General features: G+C 39.4%; 1 protein-coding gene across 1 annotated transcript in view; it reads right to left on the bottom strand.

Moving 5' to 3' along the window:
- cdc5l (CDC5 cell division cycle 5-like (S. pombe)) overlaps positions 1-25,235 on the bottom strand; it is a 54,875-nt gene extending 29,640 nt beyond the window's left edge. Inside the window, exons 1-7 of the mRNA XM_041188549.1 lie at positions 25,038-25,235; positions 15,789-15,892; positions 12,944-13,105; positions 11,072-11,199; positions 7,027-7,126; positions 4,624-4,842; positions 325-469 (exon numbers count right to left, since the gene is read on the bottom strand). Coding sequence (XP_041044483.1) covers positions 325-469; positions 4,624-4,842; positions 7,027-7,126; positions 11,072-11,199; positions 12,944-13,105; positions 15,789-15,892; positions 25,038-25,082 — 903 coding nt within the window. The 5' untranslated portion in view covers positions 25,083-25,235. The remainder of the gene's footprint in view (positions 1-324; positions 470-4,623; positions 4,843-7,026; positions 7,127-11,071; positions 11,200-12,943; positions 13,106-15,788; positions 15,893-25,037) is intronic.
- Between the last annotated feature and the right edge of the window lie 228 nt (positions 25,236-25,463).

Here is a 25,463-nt window from a genome sequence, read left to right as displayed (position 1 = left end):
TGAAGTATTGTGAGGTGCAATGCAATCGTGGTCATGACTATCAAAAAGAGTTCCTCTGCAGGCAAGTCATTTAAAATACTCTAACTTATTTTTAATTCATGTGGTATCAAATATAAGTGTCAAGATCAGAACTGTGCCATATAACCTGACATAACAAAGATCTACCATTTGTTATCTGTCTTAATCCAAGTGTACGCTAAAGAATAGTACAACTGCAGTTTTCCTCTTTTCACACATGTGGAAGGCTGCAACGTGAAGTAAATGGCAGCACAGAAAACACAACTATTACCTTTGCAGTGTTCAAAATAGCTATGTACTATTTACCTGTGGTGCAGGAAGAACCAGTTTACTTCTTTTTTTGGTAAACTCAGAGACTCCACTGATCTGTAATATAGCAGAAGGCAAATCCGATTCTTTCTTCTTTTTCAAACGCTGCTTGTCTTTCTTCTGTTCAGATTCTTCTTTTTCACTGAATTTAAAAAAAAACTCTAATCAACATATTAATGAATATTCAAGAGTTGTAGAAAGCAAAATGCAGGTTCTAACAGCCCATTAAATTTGTGAAATGGCTACGGCATGTTTTTATTCTGAACTACTCCAAAGCATTTGAAAAGCCACAGTAATTTGATAAGGATAAGAAACTGAAAACTATCATATTTGAACTTGAAAATATTTTCATGAACCAGTCAGACACACTTCTTAAAACTAGGCAACAGGGAAAATTTTGGGCAGTCAGGCTTTCTTTGAATTCCAAGTTGTTTCTGTTAATATGGATTACACTGATTAATATTTTTACAAAGGGAGTAAAAGTTGCAGCAAAAACTAATGGCTCAATCAAACAATGAATTCAAAAAAATTTAGTGCCAGTAATTGTAAACAGGGAATTGATATCAATAGTTACCCCCTTCTCAATGCAAGTTTGAAAGCCCATACGCCATCAACTTGAAGCAAAGTCAGATAAACATTAGTTGGGAATAATTTTATGTTTCAGAGCGCACAGTTATACTTGATTCCTACTGTTCTTTTAAGCGTACTCTAACAAAATAGAAATTGCCTTTGTTGAACTATATGTCTAAGCAACGCCCATTTGTACTGTTCAGTGGCAACCAATAACTGGCTGCATAATCAGGCAATAGAGCTGGAAGAAAGTCTATCTTAATTGATTTTTTTGTTTATTTAACACTTCTGTTCAGTAATCAACAGTTTATCTCACTCTTTGATGGTTAAAACCTTTCTCAACTGTTCAGATTAACACATTTGTTCGCTGAACTCCCATACTGATGCTGTTTCTGTTTCCTTGTGGCTGCTGTGGTTTACATGCTACACTAACATCTAGGCCAACATGGTTTTACTTTTCAATCACCTCACAGACCACCTGGCTAGTTCTGGTTAAGTCCCTGACTTCTTGATGACAGTGAATTCCAGAGTCTTGGTGCAGACTTGGACACCACAAGCTGAATATCGGCCTCAGAATCTCTGACTTCCTTGCAGATCATGATTCTCCTGGTCTGAAGAATTTCCTGCTGAAATCACAGCATCCCGAACAATCCTACCACTTGAACCCTTACCATTTCTGTTTAACTGCTGGTGTATAATCAAAATCCTAAAATCATTTGCCCTTCCTGATGCTTTCCATGTCTGATAGGTTTCTCTGGAGTTTAATATCTCTAGCTTATTTTTCATCTCCAACTTCTCTGGCTTCTTGGAACATTTGCCACTTTTGCAGCCCTTCAAGACCCTTCCTGTAAACTATCATAGGCCTCAGCATCTTTCTCACTAAATTCCTCTTTCTGTCTACCCTCAATTCGTGCATCAAGCAGCTACTTAACATTCATTTCAAATTATCATGGAACGGTACAACACAAAAGGTCATTCAGCCCATTGCACCCGTGGTGGATCTTTGAAAGATCGATCCAATTTGTCCCACTCCCCTGCTCTTTCTTCATAGCCCTCCAATTATTTTTCCTTCAACTAATTATCCAATTTCCTTTTGAAAGTTACTGTTGAATCTCCTTCCATCATCCTTTCATGCAATGCATTCCATATCACAACTCTGCATAAAAATATGCTTTCATTATGTTACCTCTACTTCTTTTGCCCATGACTATAAACCTGTGCCTCTTAGTTAATGAACATCCACTGCCACAGTTTGTCTTTATTTACTCTTTCAGAGCCTTACATGGTTTTGAAAATCACTATCAAATCTCTTAACTTTCTATACTCTAAGGAGAACAGCCATTGCTTCTCTAGTCTCACCAAGTAACTAAAATTCTCTGAACCCTACTAAATGGGGAAATTATTGTTAAATCAGTGATTTGTTTGATTTCCATCTGCAGAGACTTAACAATGCATATTATGGTGAAGGCTAGAATCAGTAAAGGCAATTTTGAGATTTCCATGCTCTACCCCTCATGCGGTCTCCAGGAATTATCAACTTCAGGGGATTAACAACCAGCTCTGACAGTTTTGTTTTCATTAACACTGCATAATCCAGGCCATTCTGTTTGAGATTCTCTCCCCCTCTATAACAAAGAAACACAGACTCATGAGGAAAGGTGCAGAGTTTGGATTAAATAGCCTTTTACCATATTTATTAAAGACTTAAGATGATGGGATAGAAAGCCAGATATCAAAATTTGCCAATGACACAAAACTAGGAAGCATTTAAGAAGTGTAGATGGAAGTATAAAATTACAAAGCGATATTAACAGATTAAGTGAATATGCAAAACACTGACAAATGGATTTCAATGCAGGTGTAAACAAAAGAGAAGTCATCCACTTTGGACCTAAAAAGGATAGAACTAAATGGTGAAAATCAAGAAACAGTGGAGGTTCAGAGGAACTTGGGGGTCCATGTACATAAATCATTAAAATGTTAGACATGCACATAGAATAATCAAAAAAGGCTAATGCAAAGTTGAACTTTATATCTAGAGGGCTAGAATGCAAGGGTTAGAAGTTATACTACAGCTATACAAAGCCCTAAATAGGTTACACCTGGAGTACTGTGAGCAGAGAGGGGCATACCACTTTAGGAAGGAGAGACTGGCATTAGATGGAGTGCAGTGTAGATTTACCATAATAATACCATAATAATTTTCTGCCTGTTGGGCAGGTGGGCCCGACCCAATCTCTGATGGGCGGGGAACTAATCCCTGCCGGAGAAACGGGCCCCGCCGCCATTTTACATGGGTGGGCCAATTAAGACTCGCCCAGCGTGATGCCCGATGGGAAGCGCTATGTGCTTCCTTTGCGGGTGGGGGGTGGGTGGAGAGATTCACCAAAAGCGGGAGTGCGCTCTTTCACGTGCATGCGCACGAAAGAGCGCTCATCTCCCTGAGGCTAAGTGCTGCCTCAGGGAGATCACTTCCAATTTGAAAATATTAAAAATAGAAAAAAAAATTCCCTAACATGTCCCACTCATGTGACAATGTCACATGAGATGGGACATGTTGATAATTTAAAGAATAAATTTATTAAACTTTTTAGAAACCTGCATGAAACCTCATCCCGCCAGTGGATGAGGTTTCACGTCTTTTTCTATTTGCTGCCGGGGCTCTTGGTCTGCTGCCAACCTTAAGGTTGGATGGGCAGGTCCTTTAATTGTTTAAATGATCCTGTCACTGGCCTCAATTGGCCATTGACAGATCGGTGGGCTGCAGCTGATTTTGCTGCGCCCCCCGCCTTCCTGGAAATTTAAATGAGGCGGGGTGGACATCGGGGGTTCTGCCCGATGTCATCCCGCGTCATTTTACATGTCAGTGAGCGGGCCCCACCCCCTGTTCTCCAACGGCAAAATTTTGCCCCTGGATTCCAAAGATTAAATTATGAGGAGTGATTACACAAACTAGAGTTGTATCCCCTGAAGCTTAGAAGGTTAAGAGGTAATTTATCAAAGTTTTCAAGACGTTAAGGTGAACTGATAGGGTGGATAAAGAGGAACTATTTCTGCTAATTTGGGAGCCCAGAACTAGGAGACATGACCTAAAGGTTAGATTCAGGTCATTCAGCAGTAAAGTTAAGAAACACTTCTATATACAAAGGATGGTGGAAATTTCTAACTCTTCTCAAATAGTTGTTGAAGCTAGGTTAATTGTTAATTTGAAATTGGAGATTGATAGATTTTTTAAAACCAAACTTATTATGTGACATGGAGCAATGACAGTTGGGTCACAGATCAACCATGATCTCATTAAATGGCAGAACAGACTTCTTGAGAAACTAAATGGCCTGTCTCTTTCAAAGGTTCTATTGCTCATCAAGCTGTGCAATATATTCTGAAAGAACATTTCAGCCTCTTATGGACCATTTCTCTCTTCACTATTTTAACTATTACTTTCAGTAACTTTCCATGTTTTATGGGTTCTGTGGATGGTTCCACCTGTAAATAAGTTTATTACTAACTTATGCATATTAATCTGATTGGTTTGTACAACTCAGATGACTCAATCTGCTTCATTTGTAAGCAGAAATTTGATGCGTTGTGAGAAAGCCAAAATTGTAACACCTAGATATATGTAAAAATAAAAAACATGACTAGTGGAGAAAATAGGAAGTAATGGGCTTAACAGAAATAGAGTAAAAGCAGATAATTATAATTTAGTATTTTTGCTGCACTTACGATCTTAGCTCTCCATCCAGATGTTGCTGGCGGAGTCTTTTAAAATCTGGTTCAAGCGCTTGGTGGTTTTCCTCAGCGGTGTCATAAAAACCTGCAGCAGGTTTCTTCTCAAAGGGAATCTCAGCATTATAGTCCACTCCTCTCTTCTTTTTTCTTTTCTTTTGTATCTCTATTCCAGCAGCTCGCAGTTCCCTGCGTTTCTGAAGTGCTGCAAGTCTCCTATGTAAAGTTAATAGGCACACGGATTATCAATTTGCTATCAAGGTTTAGTTTCCTAGTTCTTCTTGATTAGAATTTCCATTTGATACAATTTTACAGCAAAATAACTTGTAGGTCAGGAAACAGAGGTTGCTTGGAACAATCATGAAGACTATCTTTACATTAAAGTTAGCAAATGTTTCTTTTGTTAATGTTCATAAGCACCAGAATGTCAATTTCAAAAGGCTCTGGGGTAGATTGCTGATACTTATTTTATCAAATAATGCTTATTAAAATATATCAGCTGTTTTGAAGAAAGCCTTGCATTTCACATCCTCAGGACACCCCAAAGCACTTATAGCCATGAAGTGCTTTTTAAATGTAACTGCTGCTGTAAGGGAAATGCAGCAGCCAATTTGAGCAAAGCAGGACCCCATAAATGGCAATGTAATAATGACCAAATAGTCTGTTGGTTGAGGAATAAATGCTTAAGCTGCAACCCAAAGCCCTGAGGTATTGTTCTGTTTCAGAAAAGAGGGAGGAAAAGAAATAAAATTATAAAAAGCCTCTCACGAATGTCCATTTACAAGGCAGATTTTGGCTATTGCAGGCACAAAAATGATTAGAAATTATTTTATATTTATATAGCTTGCATTTATTCTTGAAGGAAAAATTGTTCAAGATTGTCAGGAATTGCATTGGTAACATGCTTGAAATCATATTGGAAGATAAAGTAAAGGCTGAAGATGCAATATTGAAAATGCAATATGCCCATAATGACTATTGAAAAAAAGGCAGGGCAGGATCACGCTGTAGTCCTGGTCAATAGATTAATTAGTACATTTATAATACTGTTAGTACTTCAAAGAATAGTTATTTTCATGATTGTCAGTGCATGTTGCTTAATACACCCAAGTACTACAGTTGCTGGAGGTGAAACAGGCTCATTTCTGAAAAAGATATTTTCCCTTCATATTCAGACATCATCATGGAACCATAGGAAAGTTACAGCACAGAAGGAGGCCATTCGGCTCATCTTGTCCGTGCCAGCCCGAGGACATCCTGTTGCCACAGTTACTTTCAGATGCTGTGAGACAATGAGCTGATCCAAAAATTGAAATGCTTTATCTGTACGGCAAAAAACATCTAGCCATTAGCATTAAGAAAATAATGCAAATTGCTCCAGAAAACTTTAATTTCACCTGTAGGTAATACCATGAGCTAGTCCTGATAAATAAAGAAGAATAATCCCAGAAATTAAAATGTTGAAACATACTTAAATACCACCACCTTCTCAAGGGCAGTTAGGGATGGACAATAAATGCTGGCCTAGCCAGCAAAGCCCACATCCCATGAATGAATAAAAACAAATAAATAACAGCTATACAGGATAAATTATAGAAAGTGAACTTTATTATAGAAAAAAATTCTATTACTAATCTTAATATATCATACCACCCCTTAAAACGCCTACGATCAAGACAGACAGTCACATGTTGGCCAGAGATATTTGCATTAAGGTCAATTTCAAAGTTGCTGGGTATAGTGTCTCATCTGCTGTTTCAGGCAGAAACAGACGATGCAAGCTGCAATGATGAACTTAAAGTTTCCTTAACTGCTGGAAACATATAAAAGGGAAAGAAAGGGGAAACGCAGTAGACCACAGTCAGAATTAAAGAAAGTACCATCAGGGCATTACTCCACTGTGGCTATTCTGATCCTACGTACCCAGTAACATTTTGTCATCAACAAACTCTACTAGCACAATATACCATGGTTTCAAAAATAATTTACTAAATTTGACAATACATCAATTACTTCAGACAATACAAAAAGACTTCCATTTTACAAAAACAAAATTATTACAGGAGATTGGCAATGGTTATCTTGGCAACCGCCACTCTTCAATCTATATATTGTTCAATTCTCCCAAATGTTTCCAAACAGACGTTTGTAAAATCAGTTATTAAAACAAGGAATATGTATTGGTTTTGAAGTAGCCCACTACCGATAGTAACAAAAGCATAACTATAATACACTTAATCATATCATTGCATATATCAAGCAAAGTGAACATACCCACTATATAGGACGGGAACTTTAACATCATGCTCCTCACAGCTGTTTCTTTGTCCAGAGAAATATGGATATTTGCTCATAAAATATGATTTGAATTAACCTGTACAAATTAATCCAAAGACTAACCTGGCTTCTTCAAGCTGCTTTTCTCGTGCTTTTCTCTTAGCTTTCTTGCCTTGAGTATTAGCCAAACGAGCTCTGGCCTCAGAGAGCATCTCAAGCTCATCTAAGAATAAAAAGTTTTTTTTTATGTGCAATTTGGGACATTTTAAAATCAGTACTGGGATATACAAGGGATAGAAGAAAATACTAATTTTCTAAAGGAAAATACAACATAACAAATGAACCAATAATATGCATTGAAAAATAAGTGATTCCGATGAATTTCTGTCAGATCTCAGGCTGAACATTTTAATATTGTAAACATTGGAAATCCATTTACATTAGAATTTGAGATCAACTGAAGCATGCTGTCATAATATAAACGAGAAATGTTAGGAAACTGAATCTTCCCCTCCCCAATGTAAATACCAATTCCAATTCTACTAATGGACCATAACCAACACGGCAGTAATGAAATCTGATATGCAACTAACATTTTTCATGGTGTTTTGCAAATATAACAAACAGCATATCACTTTCTGGATTTGAATATAATTGATAAAAGTCCATATGAGACCACATGTGTTTTGGCATGTTTTAATATATATATATTAAACATATTCTGCCAGCTAAGAATAAATCATATATTCTCAATAATAAAGGACCACAAAGCAAAAATAGGTATCTTTAAAATAGTGCCCTCTCAAAACAAACTTGTACTGTGAAGAAGAATTTGCTAGAAGTGAGACAAATAGCAAAGGTACCTTAAACAGTATTACAAACAAATCACTCAAAAAGTTAATTCATAGTAAGTCTGAGATTATTTTAAGTCTAAAAAATAGATGCTTAATTGTAAATTAAATTGTGAGCACCAACATAATCTTTGTCTACTACAGTCCTCAGTCCCTTATTGTGGGTTATGAAATGTTACAAAGCCATGTTTTATAAAAAATGACTTAAGAAATTTACTGGCTGGGAACCACTGACTGGATTTTTAAAAAGACTGAAGCCACATTCCAGTGACATGAAACCACAGTTTCTAAAATGGCTGAAAATTTGCATAATTCTACACGATAAATTCCAAAGCCATTAAGTGGAGTCAACCTGTGGGCAAGAGAATCAACTATATCTCCTGTCTCCATTCGCATGGTATCCAGAATCACCTGGGTGGGAACTACACATTAGATATAATCACTTCAGACAATGAAATCTGGCAAAGAAAGGAATCCACCCCAGTCATAATCTAATCAAGTTGAAATCATCTGCCTGGAATACACTAGCCACTACCATATTTGGGTCACTAGTCAGTTGGAGAGAGAGGATGTGACAAGCAGCTAACTCCTTTTGTGTTTAAAAAACTGTTTTCTCCAGGTCAAAGACAAAGCAGAAAATTGCTAAAATGGAATGACCCCATTGTGGGGCCTAATTCTACAAACTTGAACCCCATCTTCTGTTTTTGACTCTCCCTGTACTGCAGGCAAAGATCTTAAAGAACTCAACCCAACAGCAGCTGTTTCTAGGAAATACAAGACCTGTATAACAAGCAGAGTTGATAAAGGGGAACTGGTAGATGTAGTGTATTTGGATTTCCAGAAGGCATTCGATAAGGTGTCACATAAAAGGTTATTGCATAAGATAAGAGCTCACAGTGTTGGGGGTAATGTATTAGCATGGAGTGAGGATTGCTTAACACAGAAGTCAGAGAGTTGGGTATTTTTCGGGTTGGAAAGACGTAACTAGTGGAGTGCCACAAGTATCAGTCCTAGCGCCTCAATTATTTACTATCTATATTAATGACTTGGAGGAGAGGGCAGAGTGTAATGTATCCAGATTTGCTGATGATACAAAAATAGGTGGGAGGGCATGTTGTGATGAGGACATAAGGAACCTGCAAGGCGATATAGACAGGTTGAGTGAGTGGGCAAAAACTTGGCAGATGGAGTTTAATGTAGGAAAGTGTGGGGTCATGCGTTTTGGTAGGAAAACTAAAAAGGCAGACTATTATTTAAATGGAGACAGACTTCAAAAAAGTGCAGCACAGAATCTTTTTTGCTTACCACAAACTCCTTAAGTAAGCATTTTCCAAAGAACAGCAAAGTAACAGGAATGTAGAATATGTTCCTCCTCTCTGGAGAATATTAGAAGTTAGATTTCTAATTTCTCAACCAAGTGTCTATAACATGCCTGTATGAAGAGGTGTGTCACTTGCTGGTAATGAGGCCTGTCTTCAACATGTTGCCCCTGTGGAATCCCATGGTCTTGTACCCCACTTGATGACGTTGGATAGCTACCAGACCAACTGCTGCCCCCTGCTCCCCCAATATCTCTGCTACTGAGTAATGACAGTCATACATTTTCATCACCCTCCTTACATTTTTTTGTTACAAAGGTCTTACAACAACATGGGAATGCATTAATCTGAAACTGCATGCCTCAAAAATATTCCCCTCATTTGATGATAGTGAAACTGGTACTGCAAAAAGATAAAGGAAATCTTTCCAGCCAGCCACTGAAAGCAAAGTCAAAGCAATGGAGTGAAAAGCAGGTCATTGGATTGGGGAGGAAATGGAAGACCATGTTACTCGTTTACTCTAAACCCCCTCCCCCACCCTCCATGAGATAATGTACTAAAATTATACCTGTTCTTCTTCTCTTTCCCGAACTTGAATCCAAACATTCCCACCCTTTAATTCAGTTTAACCTGAATTATATAGGATTACATAGGATATATGGCACAGAAACAGGCCAATTGGCCCACCTAGTCCATGCTGGTGTTTATGTTCAACTCAATGCCTTCTCCCTCTACCATTGTAACCCTTCTCCCTCATATACTTGTCTGGTATCCCCTTAAATGCATCTATACTATTCGCTTCAGCCACTCCATATGGTAGCAGGTTCCACATTCTTACCTTTCTTTGTGTGAAGAAATTTATTCCAAATTCCCTATTGGATTATTTGGTGACTACCTTATATTGAGTGTTTAGTTGTGCTCTTCTCTGTATCCACTCCATCAAAACCTTTCATAATTTTAAATACTTCTATCAGGTCATTTCTCAGCCTTCTTTTTTCAAGAGAAAAGTGACACAGCTGGTCAATCCTTTCCTGACATGTATACCCATGTATTTCTGGTATCATCCTCGCAAATCTTCTCTACACCCTCTCTGCCATTTCTATATTCTTTTAATAATATGGTGACCAAAACACAATACAGTAATTGTGAGATCCAACCAAGGTTTGATACAGGTTTAGCTTAACTTCCCTACTTTTCAATTTAATCCCTCTAGAAATAAAGTCTAGTGCTTGGTTTGCTTTTTTTAAATGGCTTTGCTAACTTGCGATGCAACTTTTAGTGATTGGCGTATTTGTACTCTGAGATCCCTTTGTTCCTCTACCTCACCTAGATTTGCACCTTCCAAATAATATGTGACCTCCCTATTCTTCCTACCAAAATGTGCTACCACACATTTATCTATGTTGAACCTCATTTGCCTATTCCCATTCTACAAGTTTATCAATGCCCTCCTATAAGTTGTTGCAGTTGTCTTCAGTATAGAGTACTACCCCCAAGTTGGTGTCATCCACAAATTATTTAGAAATTGTGTTTTTTGAATCTAAAGTCCAAATCATTAATGTAAATTGTGAACAGTAGTGGTCCCAGCACTGATCCTTGTGGAACACCACTTCCTACCTTCTGCAACCCTTTGTTCCCACTCTCTGCTTTCTGTCCTTAAGCCATTCTGCCACTTGTCCTCTGACTCCACATTCTTTAACTTTATTCATTAGTCTATTGTAGGGCACCTTATCAAAGGTCTTTTGAAAATCCAGATAAATAGCACCTACTGCATCTCCTCTGCTACCTCCTCAAAAACTTTAATAAGGATAGTCAAGCAAGGTTACTGCACATACTCGAGATGTATAAACATATAAAAAAACATGATTCAGTAGGTTGTCATATATAATTAGGATGTTAAAAAAATATGATAACTGATTTCAAGAGTGATAACTTGGTAGCTCAAAAGCAAGCTCTACAGTCACTTTTAAAACATTACTAGTTTTAATCATGATGTACCTTCATCCATATCCACTGGATCAGGCCTGGCTGGTTTAGTTTCTGGATTTGGATCAATCTCGCCTGGTTTAAGTTTTCGAGGGTCATCAGCGGTTTCTTCTTCCTGATCTCTCTGTGCAGCCTTGTCTCTGAAACAAGTTCAGGTCCATCAATTCAGTTGAATGGCATCTTACTAAAAGTGATTTTCTAAATATTCTTTCAAAACAAGGTCTGTATGCGTAAAATCCAATTGTACAGAGATATTTTTGTGCTACATGTAGCCAAATCAAAATAACTTGATCCCAAAGAAATTAATTACTTCAATTAAACAGTATAGCGGTTTTAAATATTATAATAACAATATGATGGTAATTTTTTCAATCTTTGTGCACAGGAAATATAAAAATTTTTGTTTCTTCCATGAAAGCTTCTCACTAAAACATGGTTAAAACCAGTTTAGATTGGCACAATAAGCATCAATAAAAAAAACCTGTCAAATCATCTGTCATAAATGCAGAAAACAAAGACCTATGGTTTATAGAAAATAAACCATGCATATCCGCATTTTCACACATATCCTCAATATGATGCCTTACTTAAATTGCAATTTGCAAATGAAAGCATTTCTCATATACAATAAGTGATCAGATACATGTTTTTGGACTCATTGGTCTATTAAAAATCAATGAGCAATGATCATTTGTGGATCTGTTGGAAATCAGATTTCTCCAAATCACTTACACCAAGTTTATACCATTTCCAAGTATCAAAGCAACTTGCTACAGGTCAGATCAGGAAAGAATGTTTGTGATTGCAAAATATTGAAGCCAGGAGGAAATCCCAACATGGGGCGAAGTAAAAATAGTTTATTGAAATGTGGGGCAGATTTCTCTCAATAAAAAGTGCCTTCTGGCTTGAAGAGCCTCTCATGCAAAAATCCCTTTTCTTCTCTACAGTGCAGGAAGGTAATCCTTGGTCCTTGCAATGTTTTAGATAAGTAGCAACTTCTGGATAAAGGCAATTTTAAAATTGAGAGTAATTTGTGAGTTCAAGCAAATGATATGGATCTGTGTCAAACAGAATCTTTCAATAAAGACTGTTTTTCCTCTTAAATAAAACATTGGAACACATTACATAAATCAACAGTACTGTACTTGGTCAGCCTTTAGGTATTTATTGTCAATTATAAGTCTCCCACGATGACAGCATAAGCTTTCCCCAGGGTTTCAGCAGTCCTTTTTCCAAGCGATTTAACAGTCTAACATTTATCATTAGATTTGAACATGCAAGGTGAAGAATGTAGACAGACTAAATTACCCTGTCTGCCACTTGTAAATTGAATTATCTACTGAATTCCTTACAGCTGCAGGCAGCACTAAAGAACTTGGCACACCATTCCAAAGCATAAATAACTGGAACAACAGTGCAAAAATTACACTTTTCTCCAAGTTTGTCATTTAGGTACAGTTTTCAAGTTTAAAAAGCTGAATTCCTAGTTTAAGCAAATGATTTGCATCTGTGTCAAACAGAATCTTTCAATAAAGACTGTTTCTCCTCTTAAATAAAAACTTAGAATATATTACATTATCCACAGTAGTGTACTTGGTATTTATATTCAATTACAAATCGCCCACAATATAAGCTTTCCCTCAGGTTTCAGCAGTCTTTTATTTACTCTTCCTATTTCTGTTATAATGTCCTACTCAATGGAAACATAGACATTTTCTTTCTTTTGAATACAAGGAATAACTAAACAGCAATGACACAAATAATTACACTCTTGTGAATTCTTGATAATGCAACATCTGTCTCTCAATTCCAAATCAAAATCTAACTAAAGAAACAATCAGGTTGTAGATTCTAAATATCAAGACACATTATCTGTCAACTTACAGAAGATACTCATAATGTTCCAAACACTGGGCAGCTGTTCTGCCAATAATTGGAGCAATGGTCCTCCACTGCGTTGGCATGAGCTTTGCCAAGTGCAGTAACTTCTCTTCTTCCTCCCTTGACCATTCTGTCTTTTTGATACTTGGATCCAACCACTCGTACCTTTTATGTGAAAAATAGCAAAAACATGATTTAAAACAACAAAAAGCAGTTCAATTAGTTTGGATTTAGAGATATCTTTACTCGAATTAGCAAGAGAAAAATCTTGACATCAATGCAGTATAATAAATATATACTTAGATACATAGGCCCAGGTCCTGTGCAGGAATCTGCGGAAATCCCGATGTACTGACTCCGTGGGAATTGCCCAAGAAGTCTGAATTTCTGATGACAATTCCCCTGCTCACTGGGACCCTCCGAAAAAGACTCCAACTCAGAGTTGGAGTCAGAGGCTTCGGACAGTTCCCACTTACTTACCTGGGCTGTTAGACAAAAATATCCTAGTCTAACTCCTAGATAACTATACAACTGATCCCTCCCTGACGTCCCCCCTGTCCTCCCTCATGATGCCCTACCCCCGACCCCGAAGCAACTTAACTAGTCTCTATGGCCCAACTGCTCTGATCCAACATGACTAGGCTATCATCCAAATGTCCCCCTTCAATCCCCTGACCCAACTAGCCCCTATTATCCGATCCGACTACTAACTTACTCACCTGCTACCCTACCCATCTATGCATTCACCTATTCACTCATACACTTATTCACTAAAATACAGGAAAACTGTTTAAACATTCCAAAGCTTTTCAGTATGTTAGTGTACATGTACCAGAATACAGCAGCTAGTGCCGTAATAAGTGGTGTGGTTTGTCTTCCCTCTGATGATCCAGCACTACAAGCAAGTAGTTCCACTGAAGGTATGCTGTGTTTCTGAAGAAGCCAGAATCAGAAGATGTGGCCACAAATACAGAGCTCTGTTGGTGTGCAGAAAAGTAGAAGCGGAATGGCAATCCGATGATGATTGCCGCTCCTTAGAAGACTTGGGCCATAATGGTCTGGATTTTACGATTAGTGGTGAAGCAATAGTACGTGCCGCTGACTTTGAAGAAAGTTGCCAACAAAGATTTATCAATCTCTGCTGCAGACTTCTCCTTTCTTGATGGCAGCTTAAATCTGGTGCCAAGGGACTCTCCAGGCATGTAGCAGCAGTGATGTCTACAAGCAGGGTAAACAGCTGATCACAATGAATTATTCTCAGAGGTAGCAAACCAAAAAGTTACGAACAATAACCTCTTTAACTTTTAACTTAAAATTTCAGATAGTTAAATAAACAATTATGACAGAAGCTAAAGTAGAGATAAACTTTCAAAAATTATTTCAAAATCACGTGGAATTTATTCTAATGGAGAGAGTTGACATTCCACAAATCTAAAGTTATCTTTTTAGGGTCAGTGAGGGTGTCTAGCAATAATTATGAACTTAGCATTCCATTAGAAGCTTACTCACACCTTATTTAACAATTTGTTACCTTTTCAAGCGTTTTTACAGCGAGACTAACAGTTTTAGAGTGGAAGTTCCATCCATTTAAAAATTTCCCATTGATTGCAGTCTGGGTGACCTCAGCAGTGCATCCTCTGGAGAAGCACAGAATCACTGATAGTAACTTCTAGATTTCCATGCTATTCTGCACATGTAGAGGCTCTCAAAATTGTCAGCTTCAGTGTAATAATGACAGAGAATGCTGACAGCTTCACTGTAATTATCAGCATAAAATCCAGGCCATAAAGACAATTTACTACAGTCCTATTTTATGAAGCATTTTAACTATAATCACAGAAATATTACCTGTATTTAATCTTTGCTGTGAAGCTGAATGATGTTCAATATCTGATAAATCTAAATCTGGCACACCAGTTGCATCCTGACCACAAGTTTTTAAGTATAGGCATGGCTAACTGGTATGGGTACAGTGATCTTTGATTATATGGTTCCCAGTACAGGTTGTTCACCTGCTTTTCACATTTCACAGTATTATTTTCGACAGCCAATAAACTGGTAGTTTATTTCACAAAAATCATTAGACAACTTGTACTGGCCACCAATGTTCCCACTAAGCTGCATTGGTGTGTACAAGTGTTGTTCTGGTACAAATAATGCATGTTTGTATGGTTGTGCAAAATATTTAATCTTGCAGTCAGTGACCTCAAAGCAGTTGAAAAGCATACCCAAGATAAATACAAATGAGGAAGGTCATTTATTAAAGGCTTCCGAAAAATCCCAAACTATAAAGCAAGTGGGAAAGCTCCCTGTTTAACTGCACCCAATTGGAGACAGTCCCCTGGCCTCTCCTCTATGGTTCCCAATAGCGCAAAGTTGAGGTCATGAACTTAACTGTGGACAACTGTAAGCACAAAACCGCATTCAAGCTTCCTATATAAACAACATTTATTTTTGCTTCAAGTTATAGTGAACAAGAAAATGTTATCAAGTTAGTAAAAATGCATTTCAGCTATGATTTGTAAATACTTTTCATCCGTTTGGAACGTAGGAACAGGAGTGGACCATTCAGTCCCTCAAACCTATTCCTTCATTCTATCAGATCATCACTGATCTGTTCTTCAGCTCCATTCATTCACCATTTTTCTATATTTCCTGTCTAACAGAAACCTGTCTTGAAAATTTCAAATTGACTGTGTCCTTAGCTTATTGGTGTGGAGGGGCAGTAGGGAATAAAGGTATTTCCACTACTCTTTGTGTGTTGGATTCCATCATACAACTGCTATTTTTGTGCTAACAGGTTTAAATAACAATTTCTGATACAATGGAAAGAAAATGTCAAACTTACCATCTGGCTTTGCATTGTTTGGCTGATTTTCTGTGCAGCAGAGACGCAATACGTGACCACTGGTTTTTGCCATATTTCATAACCGCTGCTTTAAGAATCTCATCCTAAATAAACAATGTCAATAATAAAAGAGCTGATATGTAACATTTTAAAGCAAATCAATATGTTTAGCATAAAAGGCACTAAAATTGCAGAACCAGACAAACTCTGATGGGAACCATGGTTAGTCGGAATACTTCCACCTACAGTTGAATATCCTTTATCCGTACATCAGAAAACCAAACACATCCAAAGACCAATTTTTTTTTTGAACGGACCCTAACATGAGCTCCACTGACCTAATGCATCATTATCATCACTACAAAATATGTAGTAGTGACCCATAGTTGTCTAGCTGGCCACTTGGTTTTGGTGGCATGCCGATCAGTCCTGCCAAGATGTGTTTGCTTACATAAGTTGTTGCAAATGTTGCATGGCATGAATTTCCTCCTTCTGACTTTGCAACTAATTTATATGTTAATAAAGCGATGTAATATTATATTACAGGTGTACTGAGTGTTAACAGCTAAGAAATAGGGTGTGAGAGATTTGGCAAATGGAACAACAACCTAGTATTTGTAGACTACAGCTAGCCTAGACTAGTAAGTAGGCCTGGCCTACTATATATACCGTAGCTATATCACATCTGAAAAGTGAGAATATCTGAATACTGAAATACCAAGGGTTTTGGATAAGGGATACTTGGCCTGTACATTTTTTTCAAAGCACTTAAAAAAAATATTTTCTCACATGTATTTTGAAACATTGTTTGTGTTTCTTCATTATTAAATAGCAGGCTGTGGAGTCTATCATAATTTTCTGGTGTAACTTGTTTCTAGTCTTGACTGTGCTAGAAGGTGGAAACAATGAACCAAGGAGCTTCCCACAAACAAATGGAAATTTCCAAGCTTACACTTATAGGTCACCTGTCTCTGGGAAATAGCATGTGAAACAGGTGCTTTTAAAAAAGAGGCAGAAGGGGTTATGGTAAAATAAATGAAATAGAAAACTTTTCTATAAAACGCCTAGCCTCCTACTGACATTAGCACTGATGCATGCTAGGTTAAATTACAATACATTGAACTCTTAATAATCTCTTAAATGAATGGAGATTACGTTCATTCTGAAAAATCTGAAACTTAGCTTAAAAAGGATTTATTGGAAGATTCATTAATGGCTGGTGGAAAAGGCAAATTCACTATATTAATCAAATTCTCACATCTGTTGGCACCCTGGAACAACAATCTTGCAATTCTACCAAAGACCCTCAAATTAAAGCTCCAACTGTCAGTGCTTTCATCCAGGCAATAGATGCCAGTGCAAGGAAATGCAACATCTTTTTTGCACCCATTGTCATGTATTCACAGGTCACACCCTGGGGAAGAGGAAACACCACGGAAATTTCTCAACATTTCTGAACATTGGCAGTATGAATTTATTTCACAGTAGTGATCTTTACAAATCCCAAAATGAGATTGATAATTTGAATAAATTAGAAAAATGCTGTTAGCTGTGGCTGACATGAAGCACATTGAGACTGCCCAAACTCATGTGATTTAAGGCCACCACAGCAAAATGAAGTCAGAGACTTTCAAAGTCTCAATTATAAACCCAGATCCAGATATGAAAAGTTCTATCCTCAATCCACTATTTTAAATGGTTCAGAACCATACTCTAAGAGTGATAACAGTGCACTGTGAGACACAACACAAACTCTGAGCATAGCCTCAGGTAAATTTTAAAGTGTGCACCAGCCTAAACCAAAGAAATCCTACACTCCACTGTTTGTCTCATCAACAACACAGAGTTAACCACCATGACGCGATTCCACATCCTGAGGAATATGCTCCCAAAGATACCTTGTTGATTATTAAGTATGGTAGGATAAGATCACTAACACCAAAGTACTGGAATCTACTGACAGTCCAGCATTGAGGCTACAATGATCAATGCTCATCTCCACTGGGCTGAACATCATGTTAGGATGTATGCCATACAGTTGCCAGGGCAGGTGCTTTCTGAAGAGCTGGTGCATGGCAGATGAAAGCAGGACAAAGGCACACAGAAGGTTCATTTGAAGTAATACAACAATGTCATTCCCTCTTGTGACACCTTGGCCATTGCCTGATGGCAAGAACACACTGATGTGTCACACAGAATCATGGAATTATTACAGCCCATCAACTCTGCACCAGCTCTCCAAATGAGCAATTCATCTATAGTGCCATTCCCCTGCCTTCTCCCCATAACCCTGCACATTCTTCCTTCAGATAACTATCTAAATCCCTTCTGAATATCTCAATTAAACCTTACACACTCTTACAGGGCATTCCAGATCCTAACCACACAGAGAAAAAGTTTTTCATGTTACCATTGTTTCTTTTGTCGATTACCTTCAATCTGCCCTCTTGTACTTGACCCTCGCACAAGTGGGAACAGTTTTTCCCTACCTATTCTGTCCAGACCCCAGATGATTTTGAATACCTCTATCAAATCTCCTCTCAGCCCTCTCTCCTCCAAGGAAAACAGTCATAACTTCCCCACTCTATCTTAACTGAAGTTCCCCATCCTGAACATTCTCATGAATCCTTTCTGCACCCTCTCTAATGCCTTCACATCTTTCCTAAAGTGTGGCACCCAGAATTGGACACAATATTCCAGTGTTCCCGAACCAGTGTTTTATACAGGTTTAACATATCCTCCTTGCTCCTGTACTCTATTCTCCTATTAATAAAGCCTAGGATACTGTATGCATTAATAATCGTTCTTGCAACCAGTCCTGCTATCTTCAATGACTTATGCATATATAGATCCATGCTTCTCTGTGAGAGTTCATAACGCTTCCAAGTTTTACATCATTCGCAAATTTTGAAATTGTGCCCTGTATACCAAGGTCTAGGTCATTAATATGTATCAGGAAGAGCAAGGGTCCCAACACTGACCCCTGGGGAACTCCACTACAAACCTTCCTCCAGTCCAAAAAGCATCCAGTAACCTCTGTTTCCTCTCACTCAGCCAATTTCATACTCATGTTGCTACTATCCCTGATATTCCATGAGTTACAACTTTGCTCACAGATCTGTTGTGCTGCACAGTATCAAATGCCTTTTGGAAGTCCATGCACAACACATCAACAGCATTACTCTCAAAAACCCAACAGCATTACTCTCTGTTACCTCTTCAAAAAAACTCCAGCAGTTAGTTAAACGTGACTTTCCTTTAACAAATCCATGCTGGCTTTCCTTAAGTAACCCACATTTGTCCAAGTGATGATTAATTTTATCCCAAATTATTGTTTCTAGAAGCTTCCCCACCACCAAAAATGGTCTGTAGTTGCTGGGCTTACCTTTACACTCTTTTGAACAAGGGTTTAACATATGCAAGTCTCCAGTCCCAGGCATCCCCCTGAGTCTAAGGATGACTGTAAAATTATGGCCAGTGCCTCTGAAAGTTCTATTCTCATTTCCCTCAATATCGTTGGGTGCATCTCATACAGTCCTGGTGTTTTAAGTACAGTCTATCTACCATCTCCTCTTTATTAATTTTAAATCCTTCTAGTGTATTAATTACTTCCTCTTTCACCATGACCTGGGTAGCATTTTCATCCTTGGTAAAGACAGATGCAAAGTATTCATTTAATACCTCAGCTATGCCCCGTCTTAATGCATAAATCTCCCTGTTGGTCCCTAAGTCAGCTCCACTCCTACTTTTACCAGTTACTTGAAGACTTTGGGATTCCCTTTTATGTTAGCTGCCAGTCTCTTTTGATACTCTGTCTTCACTTTTCTTATTTGCTTTTTCACTTCCCCTCTGAACCTCCCTATATTCAGTCTGATTTGTTGTATTATCCACCTGACATCTGTCAGAAGCATACTTTTCCTTCTTCATTTTAACCTATAACTTTTTTGTCATCTTGGAAGCTTTGGATTTGTTTGCTCTACCTTTCCCCTTGGTTGGAATGTGCCATGACTCTCTTTTTGAAGGTAGCCCATTGTTGAGTTATCATTTTTCCTGCCAACCTTTGGTTCTAATTTGTTTGGCCCAGATCAATTCTCACCCCATTGAAGTTGCCCCCCCCCCCCCAATTAATTATTCTTATTCTGGACTTACTTTGTCCTTTTCCATAGCTAATCTAAACCTTATGATGCAATGATCACTGTTCTCTAAACGTTCTCCTATTGATATTTGATCCACTTGGCCCACCCCATTCCCAAGAACCAGGACCAGCAGTGCCCCCTTTCTTGTTTGACTGGAAACATAGAGCTGTAAAAATTTTCCTGAACATGCTCTTGGAACTCTTGCCTCTCTCTGCCCTTTATGTTACTACTATCCCAGTCTATAATTGGACAAATTAAAGTCCACCATTATAACTACTCTTACATCTCTCTGTAATTTCTTTGCAAATTGTTCTCCTACATCCTTCTCACTTTTTGGTGACTTATAGGCTACACTGAGCAATGTAATTGCACTTTTTTTGTTCCTTAGCCAAATAGATTCTGTCCTTGACCCCTCTGGGATATCCTCTCTCTCCAGCACTTCAATAATCTCCTTAATTAATACTGCCACCCCTCACCCTTTTCTTCTTTTCTTATCTTTCCTGAACACTTGTGTCCAGAAATATTTAACACCCAGTCCTGTCTTTCTTTGACCCAGGTCTCTGTTATAGCCACAACATAATATTTCCACATGGCAATCTGCACCTGTAACTCACCAATCTTTCTTACCCTTGATTTTGACTTTATTACTTTCTCTCTTATTCTGACCCTACTTAATAACTTACTATTCCCTACTCTGGTGCTGCCTATCTCTCCCAATATTCTGTGCACCTTGATATTGTTCTCTGATATTATTTCCTGATTCCCACACCAATTTAGTTTAAACCCTCCCCAATAGCACTAGTAAGGAACTCCCACCTCTATGTCTGCACATGCCCCATCTCCTTCAGAACCAGTCCCAATGTCCCAAGAATATCTGCTGGACCATCTTTCCAGCCATGCATTCATCTGCTTTATCTGCCGATTTCTATATTCACTCGCCTGTAGACTGGCAGTAATCTGGAGACTACTACTTTTGAGTTCCTGCTAATTTCCGATCTAGCTCCCTAAATTCAGACTGCAGGACCACATCTCTCTTTTTGCCTATGTCATTTATACCACATGGACCACGAATGTCATTCATATCAATGAGAGAGAGAAAAGGCATTGAGCTGCAACACTGTTGCCAAGTGTGGAGATAAAGTGTGAGATATGTATGGATCAACAATGGTTCTCCTCTGCAAAAACTGCTTACTATTCTAGAATCATCCAGCAACAGGAGAATCTCTCAGGAAAGTGGTTATGAGAGACTTGTGGCAGATGATACTAATCAATGGAATGAAACAGGAATTTCGTACTAGGGATCAAGGAAAATAAAAAGGTAAGTCCCGTGATCCAATTTTGCAGTGGGCAGCTTAATAATAACAATAAGAAATATGGCTGCCCTCTCTGATAGTGAAAACTTAAATGGAAGGAGAAGGATGGAAAGAAATTAACTCAATCTCAGTTGGGGGTGTTCTACATCTTATTCCATAAGAGCAGTAGTATCTGCTAATGGAGTTCTCATTCTTAAGCCAGAATCCATTGAGGTGCAGATTGTAGCTACTTGGAAAACCTATTTTAAGTATGCTACTATACTGTGGAAGCCATTGCAACAAACCTAATTTTGTCATTGCTTGTTATTCAGCCATGCAAACTTGAAGCATGGATTTCAGGTAGTGACCAGGAACCATAGTTTATTTTTATCCTATTTCCTCCCATGCCCGGGGTTGCCATCTAGTTTTTGGTCCTCCATTCAACATGACCTTACTACAGCTACTGATATGCCCACTCACTGCCTCACCGCCACCCAAAATGCTCTCTTGCCCACTGAAGCCATTACGCTCTCAACCTGATTGTTCCCCCCAGTGCAGTCTTCATCTCTGCTCCCTTAAGTACTGTGTACACAAACTTGAACATTTATGATGGACAACTGGTATAGCCATTCATTGCCAGTTCTAGCTCTACCAACACAGCTACTATTCCAGGATCATCCTGCAATGCAAAAATAATCCTCAGATTTTCTTCTCCACTACTAACCACCTTCTTAAATTGTCCTCCCCGATCTGCCACACCATCACCTCCATCAACAAATGTGAGGTGCCCATGGATGCTTTTTCAATAAGATTGAGACTAGCTGCCTCTGAGCTTCCCTGAATTCCCCGAGCCCACTGGGCCAAAATTCCTCTAAGGTTCCCCATGCCTAACCCAGAACTTGCGAATTCTCTAGTTTCTCTCGCCTTTCACCTCCCCTTACTCGAAAGAGAAACCTCGATCCCTCTCTCCTTGCAAACTATGCCCATCTCCCACTTTGCTCCAAAATCCATGAGTGTGCTGTCACCTTGCAAATTAGTCCTCATTTCTCCTAGAACTCCAAGGGCTGGATTTTTGTGTCCCAAAAATGGAAGGAATGAGTGCTGGAATTGACAAAACTGAGGCTCCAACACTGGAATTTTCCTACACAAACTTTCCATTGGCAGGAAGAAGTCCAGATTATATTCGGGTTGCAACCCCACATGCACATTCTGTGACAGGCCATTGACAGGTCTAGGAGAGATTTGTATTTCATGGAGGACAGTATTTTCACTGGTCAGGCAGGCTTTGGAAGTATTTGAAAACCTACCAGGGAAGAGGGTTCTGGAACTGTGGGCTGGGGAGATGCTGAGGAGTTGGGAACATGTTAACAGGTAAGTGTTAAATGTTTTGACAACTTCAAATGTCATTATTTGATGCTGTCTAATATCTTAGGTGTGTTTTACTGCAGTGGTTGATCATAGGGCTCTGTTGTGCAAAGATAAGTTCATCATTATATTAACCAGCATTGTATAAGTGTTCAGGTGCATTAGAGTACTTTTCCCACAGGAGAAGTGTTATTATGCATTCAAAACTGTAGAACACAGTATCTGGTAACCCTCCTGACATGATTTGAAGTGATTTAAACATCTTCAGTGCTTTAAGTTAGAAAATAATTGGGCAGTTGATTTAACTTAGGAAAAAAGCTAGCTACCTGCTCCAGGAGTGCTTTGAATAGGAGGCCTTCTGGTGTAGCTTAGAAAAAAAACAGCCATCAGTTACTTCAATTTCAAAAGGATGTAATGCTTTGTTAACACAGCTGGGTCATTATGAATGCTTGGCTGAGTTTCAAAGATTGTTAATGATCTGAGCACAGAATGGGACTGTTTACTAAGTTACCTGGAAAAACTCAGCAGGTCTGGCAGCATCGGCGGAGAAGAAAAGAGTTGACATTTCGAGTCCTCATGACCCTTCAACAGATCTGTCGAAGGGTCATGAGGACTCGAAACGTCAACTCTTTTCTTCTCCGCCGATGCTGCCAGACCTGCTGAGTTTTTCCAGGTAATTCTGTTTTTGTTTTGGATTTCCAGCATCCGCAGTTTTTTTGTTTTTATCTCTCTGTTTACTAAGTTGTCCAGAGGACTGAAAGCTTTGTGTAATTGACAGTTTTAAGAGGTTTAATTTGATTCTGAATTTGCTGTGGTTTCTGAATATGTGTTTGTTTTCACAACCTAATCACCACTTAACAGGATTTAACTCTTTTTCAATGGGACTGGAAGGTTTTTTTCCAAATTTGATATTTAACAGTTTTGTTAGACTGTTCGAGATTTAACTTTTTTTCCAAGTCCATTTCAAAGACTTCCCATTAGTATTACATGACTCCTGAGGTCTGTCCATAGTGGAAAATGGCTAAGTGGCTGTAGAGGTAGATGAGGGTGATGAAGGACATGAGAGGGTATGGAAAAAACGAAGACATGTGAAGAGGCATAGGAATATGAGGGGGCATGGAGAAATGATGGTTAAGGGGCATAAGAATGATGTGCAGAGATGGGCCAATGTCCCTGAGAATGGAGGCGGACCTTCCAACAGCTCACCTTGGCAACCACACACCTCCAACGTAGCCTAGGGAGGTGGAAGATCCACGAAATGGCCCTTGTTAAAGTCACAAATGACTTCCTACATGACTATAGTAAGCTCTGCCTCCTCATCTTTCTTGACCAGTCTGAAGCCTTTGACCTGACCATCCTCCTCCAAACACCCTTCACCATCAAGCTGGGTGGGTATGGGCAGCCGGTGCGGAAGGGGGTCGGGAAGGAGGAGGACCTCCTCGTGAACCTGCTCCTGGGCCTGGCCAAGTTGGCAATTAACAGGTCCAGGCAGCGGGCGATCGACGGGGGAGTCCCGCCCGATTGTTTGTCCCTCTTCCGTGGCTACGTTCGCTGCCGGATGTCCCTGGAGAAGGAGCACGCGGTGTCTGCTGGCACTCTCGAGGCCTTCCGTGCTCGATGGGCACCACGGGGACTGGGGTGTTTTGTTGACCCCTTTAATCACATTTTGATTTAAAGTTTGTAAGTTTCCTTTAAACTTTGCTCTTGGTTTTACAGCTGACCTGAATTAGGGGCTGTGCCTGATTTATCCCAATTTTGTTGATTTGGTTTTCATTTAAAAGATTATCAAGCTGGGTGGTACTGCCCTCACCTGGTTCCATTCTTGTCTACCCAGTTATAGCCAGTGGCTGGCTTCTCTTTCTGAACCTACACCATAACTCTGAAGCAAACCCCCACCCCCAGGATCTGTTTCTTGGTTCCCTCAATTTCTCATCTACCAACTGACACCTGGTAAGTAGTTCCAGCACTTCCTGCTTTCATTTCAGATTTCCAGAAACCTTAATATTTAGCTTTTTTGTTGTTGTTTTGGGAGTATAAAGACAACTCGAGAAAGCTCGGAGGGAGTGGGTGGGGAGCTGACTCTAGATAGAATGGAATAACCCATCATCTTGCAGTAGTTCAGTCCACTTCAAAAGAGCAGGTACAATCTGAGCAGAGAAAATCAGTGATTCCAGACAGAACATCAACTGCGCTTCCTAGATTTAAAAAAAATCCTGACCCTAAAAGAGCACCTTGAACAAATATCCAAACCACTGGAAACCTTCTCTGAGCATAAACCACTGATTAAATATAAAACTCTGGCAGGTCGGTGTGACTGGAGGGTGGTGCTCAACATCACAGATTTAAAACGTGGAAATAGAACCGGGAAATGCTGACAGTTCGGCCCGGGCCCGGTACTAGCCCAGGGACAGGGGAGCCCCGGTATCCGGGCCTGTACCACAGGCCCCGCCGCTCACCTCCGTGTTCCTCCAGACGCCTCCTTTAATCATTATCCGCGGCATCTTGGCGCTCGGCGACGGGCCAGGGGGGATCCTCGGCCAGCTGGTGATGGGGAGAGGGGAAACAGCGGCTCGGTCAGTCGGTTAGCGCTGGGGCCGGCCTCCGGGATCGGGCTGCGCACAGCAACGGGCGGAGAGGACAAGGAGCACACACCGGGCAGCAAGAGGACAACACGCCGCCGACGTGAGCGCCCCCGAACCCGGCTGACTCACACTGCACCTAAGGCACACACCCGCCAGCCTGAACCCAGCACAGGGCAGAGGTTACTTTAGGGTTACCAACCCTCCAGGGCCATTCACAAATTGAAGTTTGATCCCCTGGGCTCTGCTGCCAGCAATCCTTGGGGGGATCAGCAGGACGTTAAAATAATTGAGTGTTTTTAA

This window comes from Carcharodon carcharias, chromosome 5 (genome assembly GCF_017639515.1).
Source record: "Carcharodon carcharias isolate sCarCar2 chromosome 5, sCarCar2.pri, whole genome shotgun sequence".
Lineage (NCBI taxonomy): Eukaryota > Metazoa > Chordata > Chondrichthyes > Lamniformes > Lamnidae > Carcharodon > Carcharodon carcharias.
The sequence above is the reverse complement of the archived record's forward strand: the minus strand, read 5'-3'. Positions and strand labels throughout refer to the sequence as shown.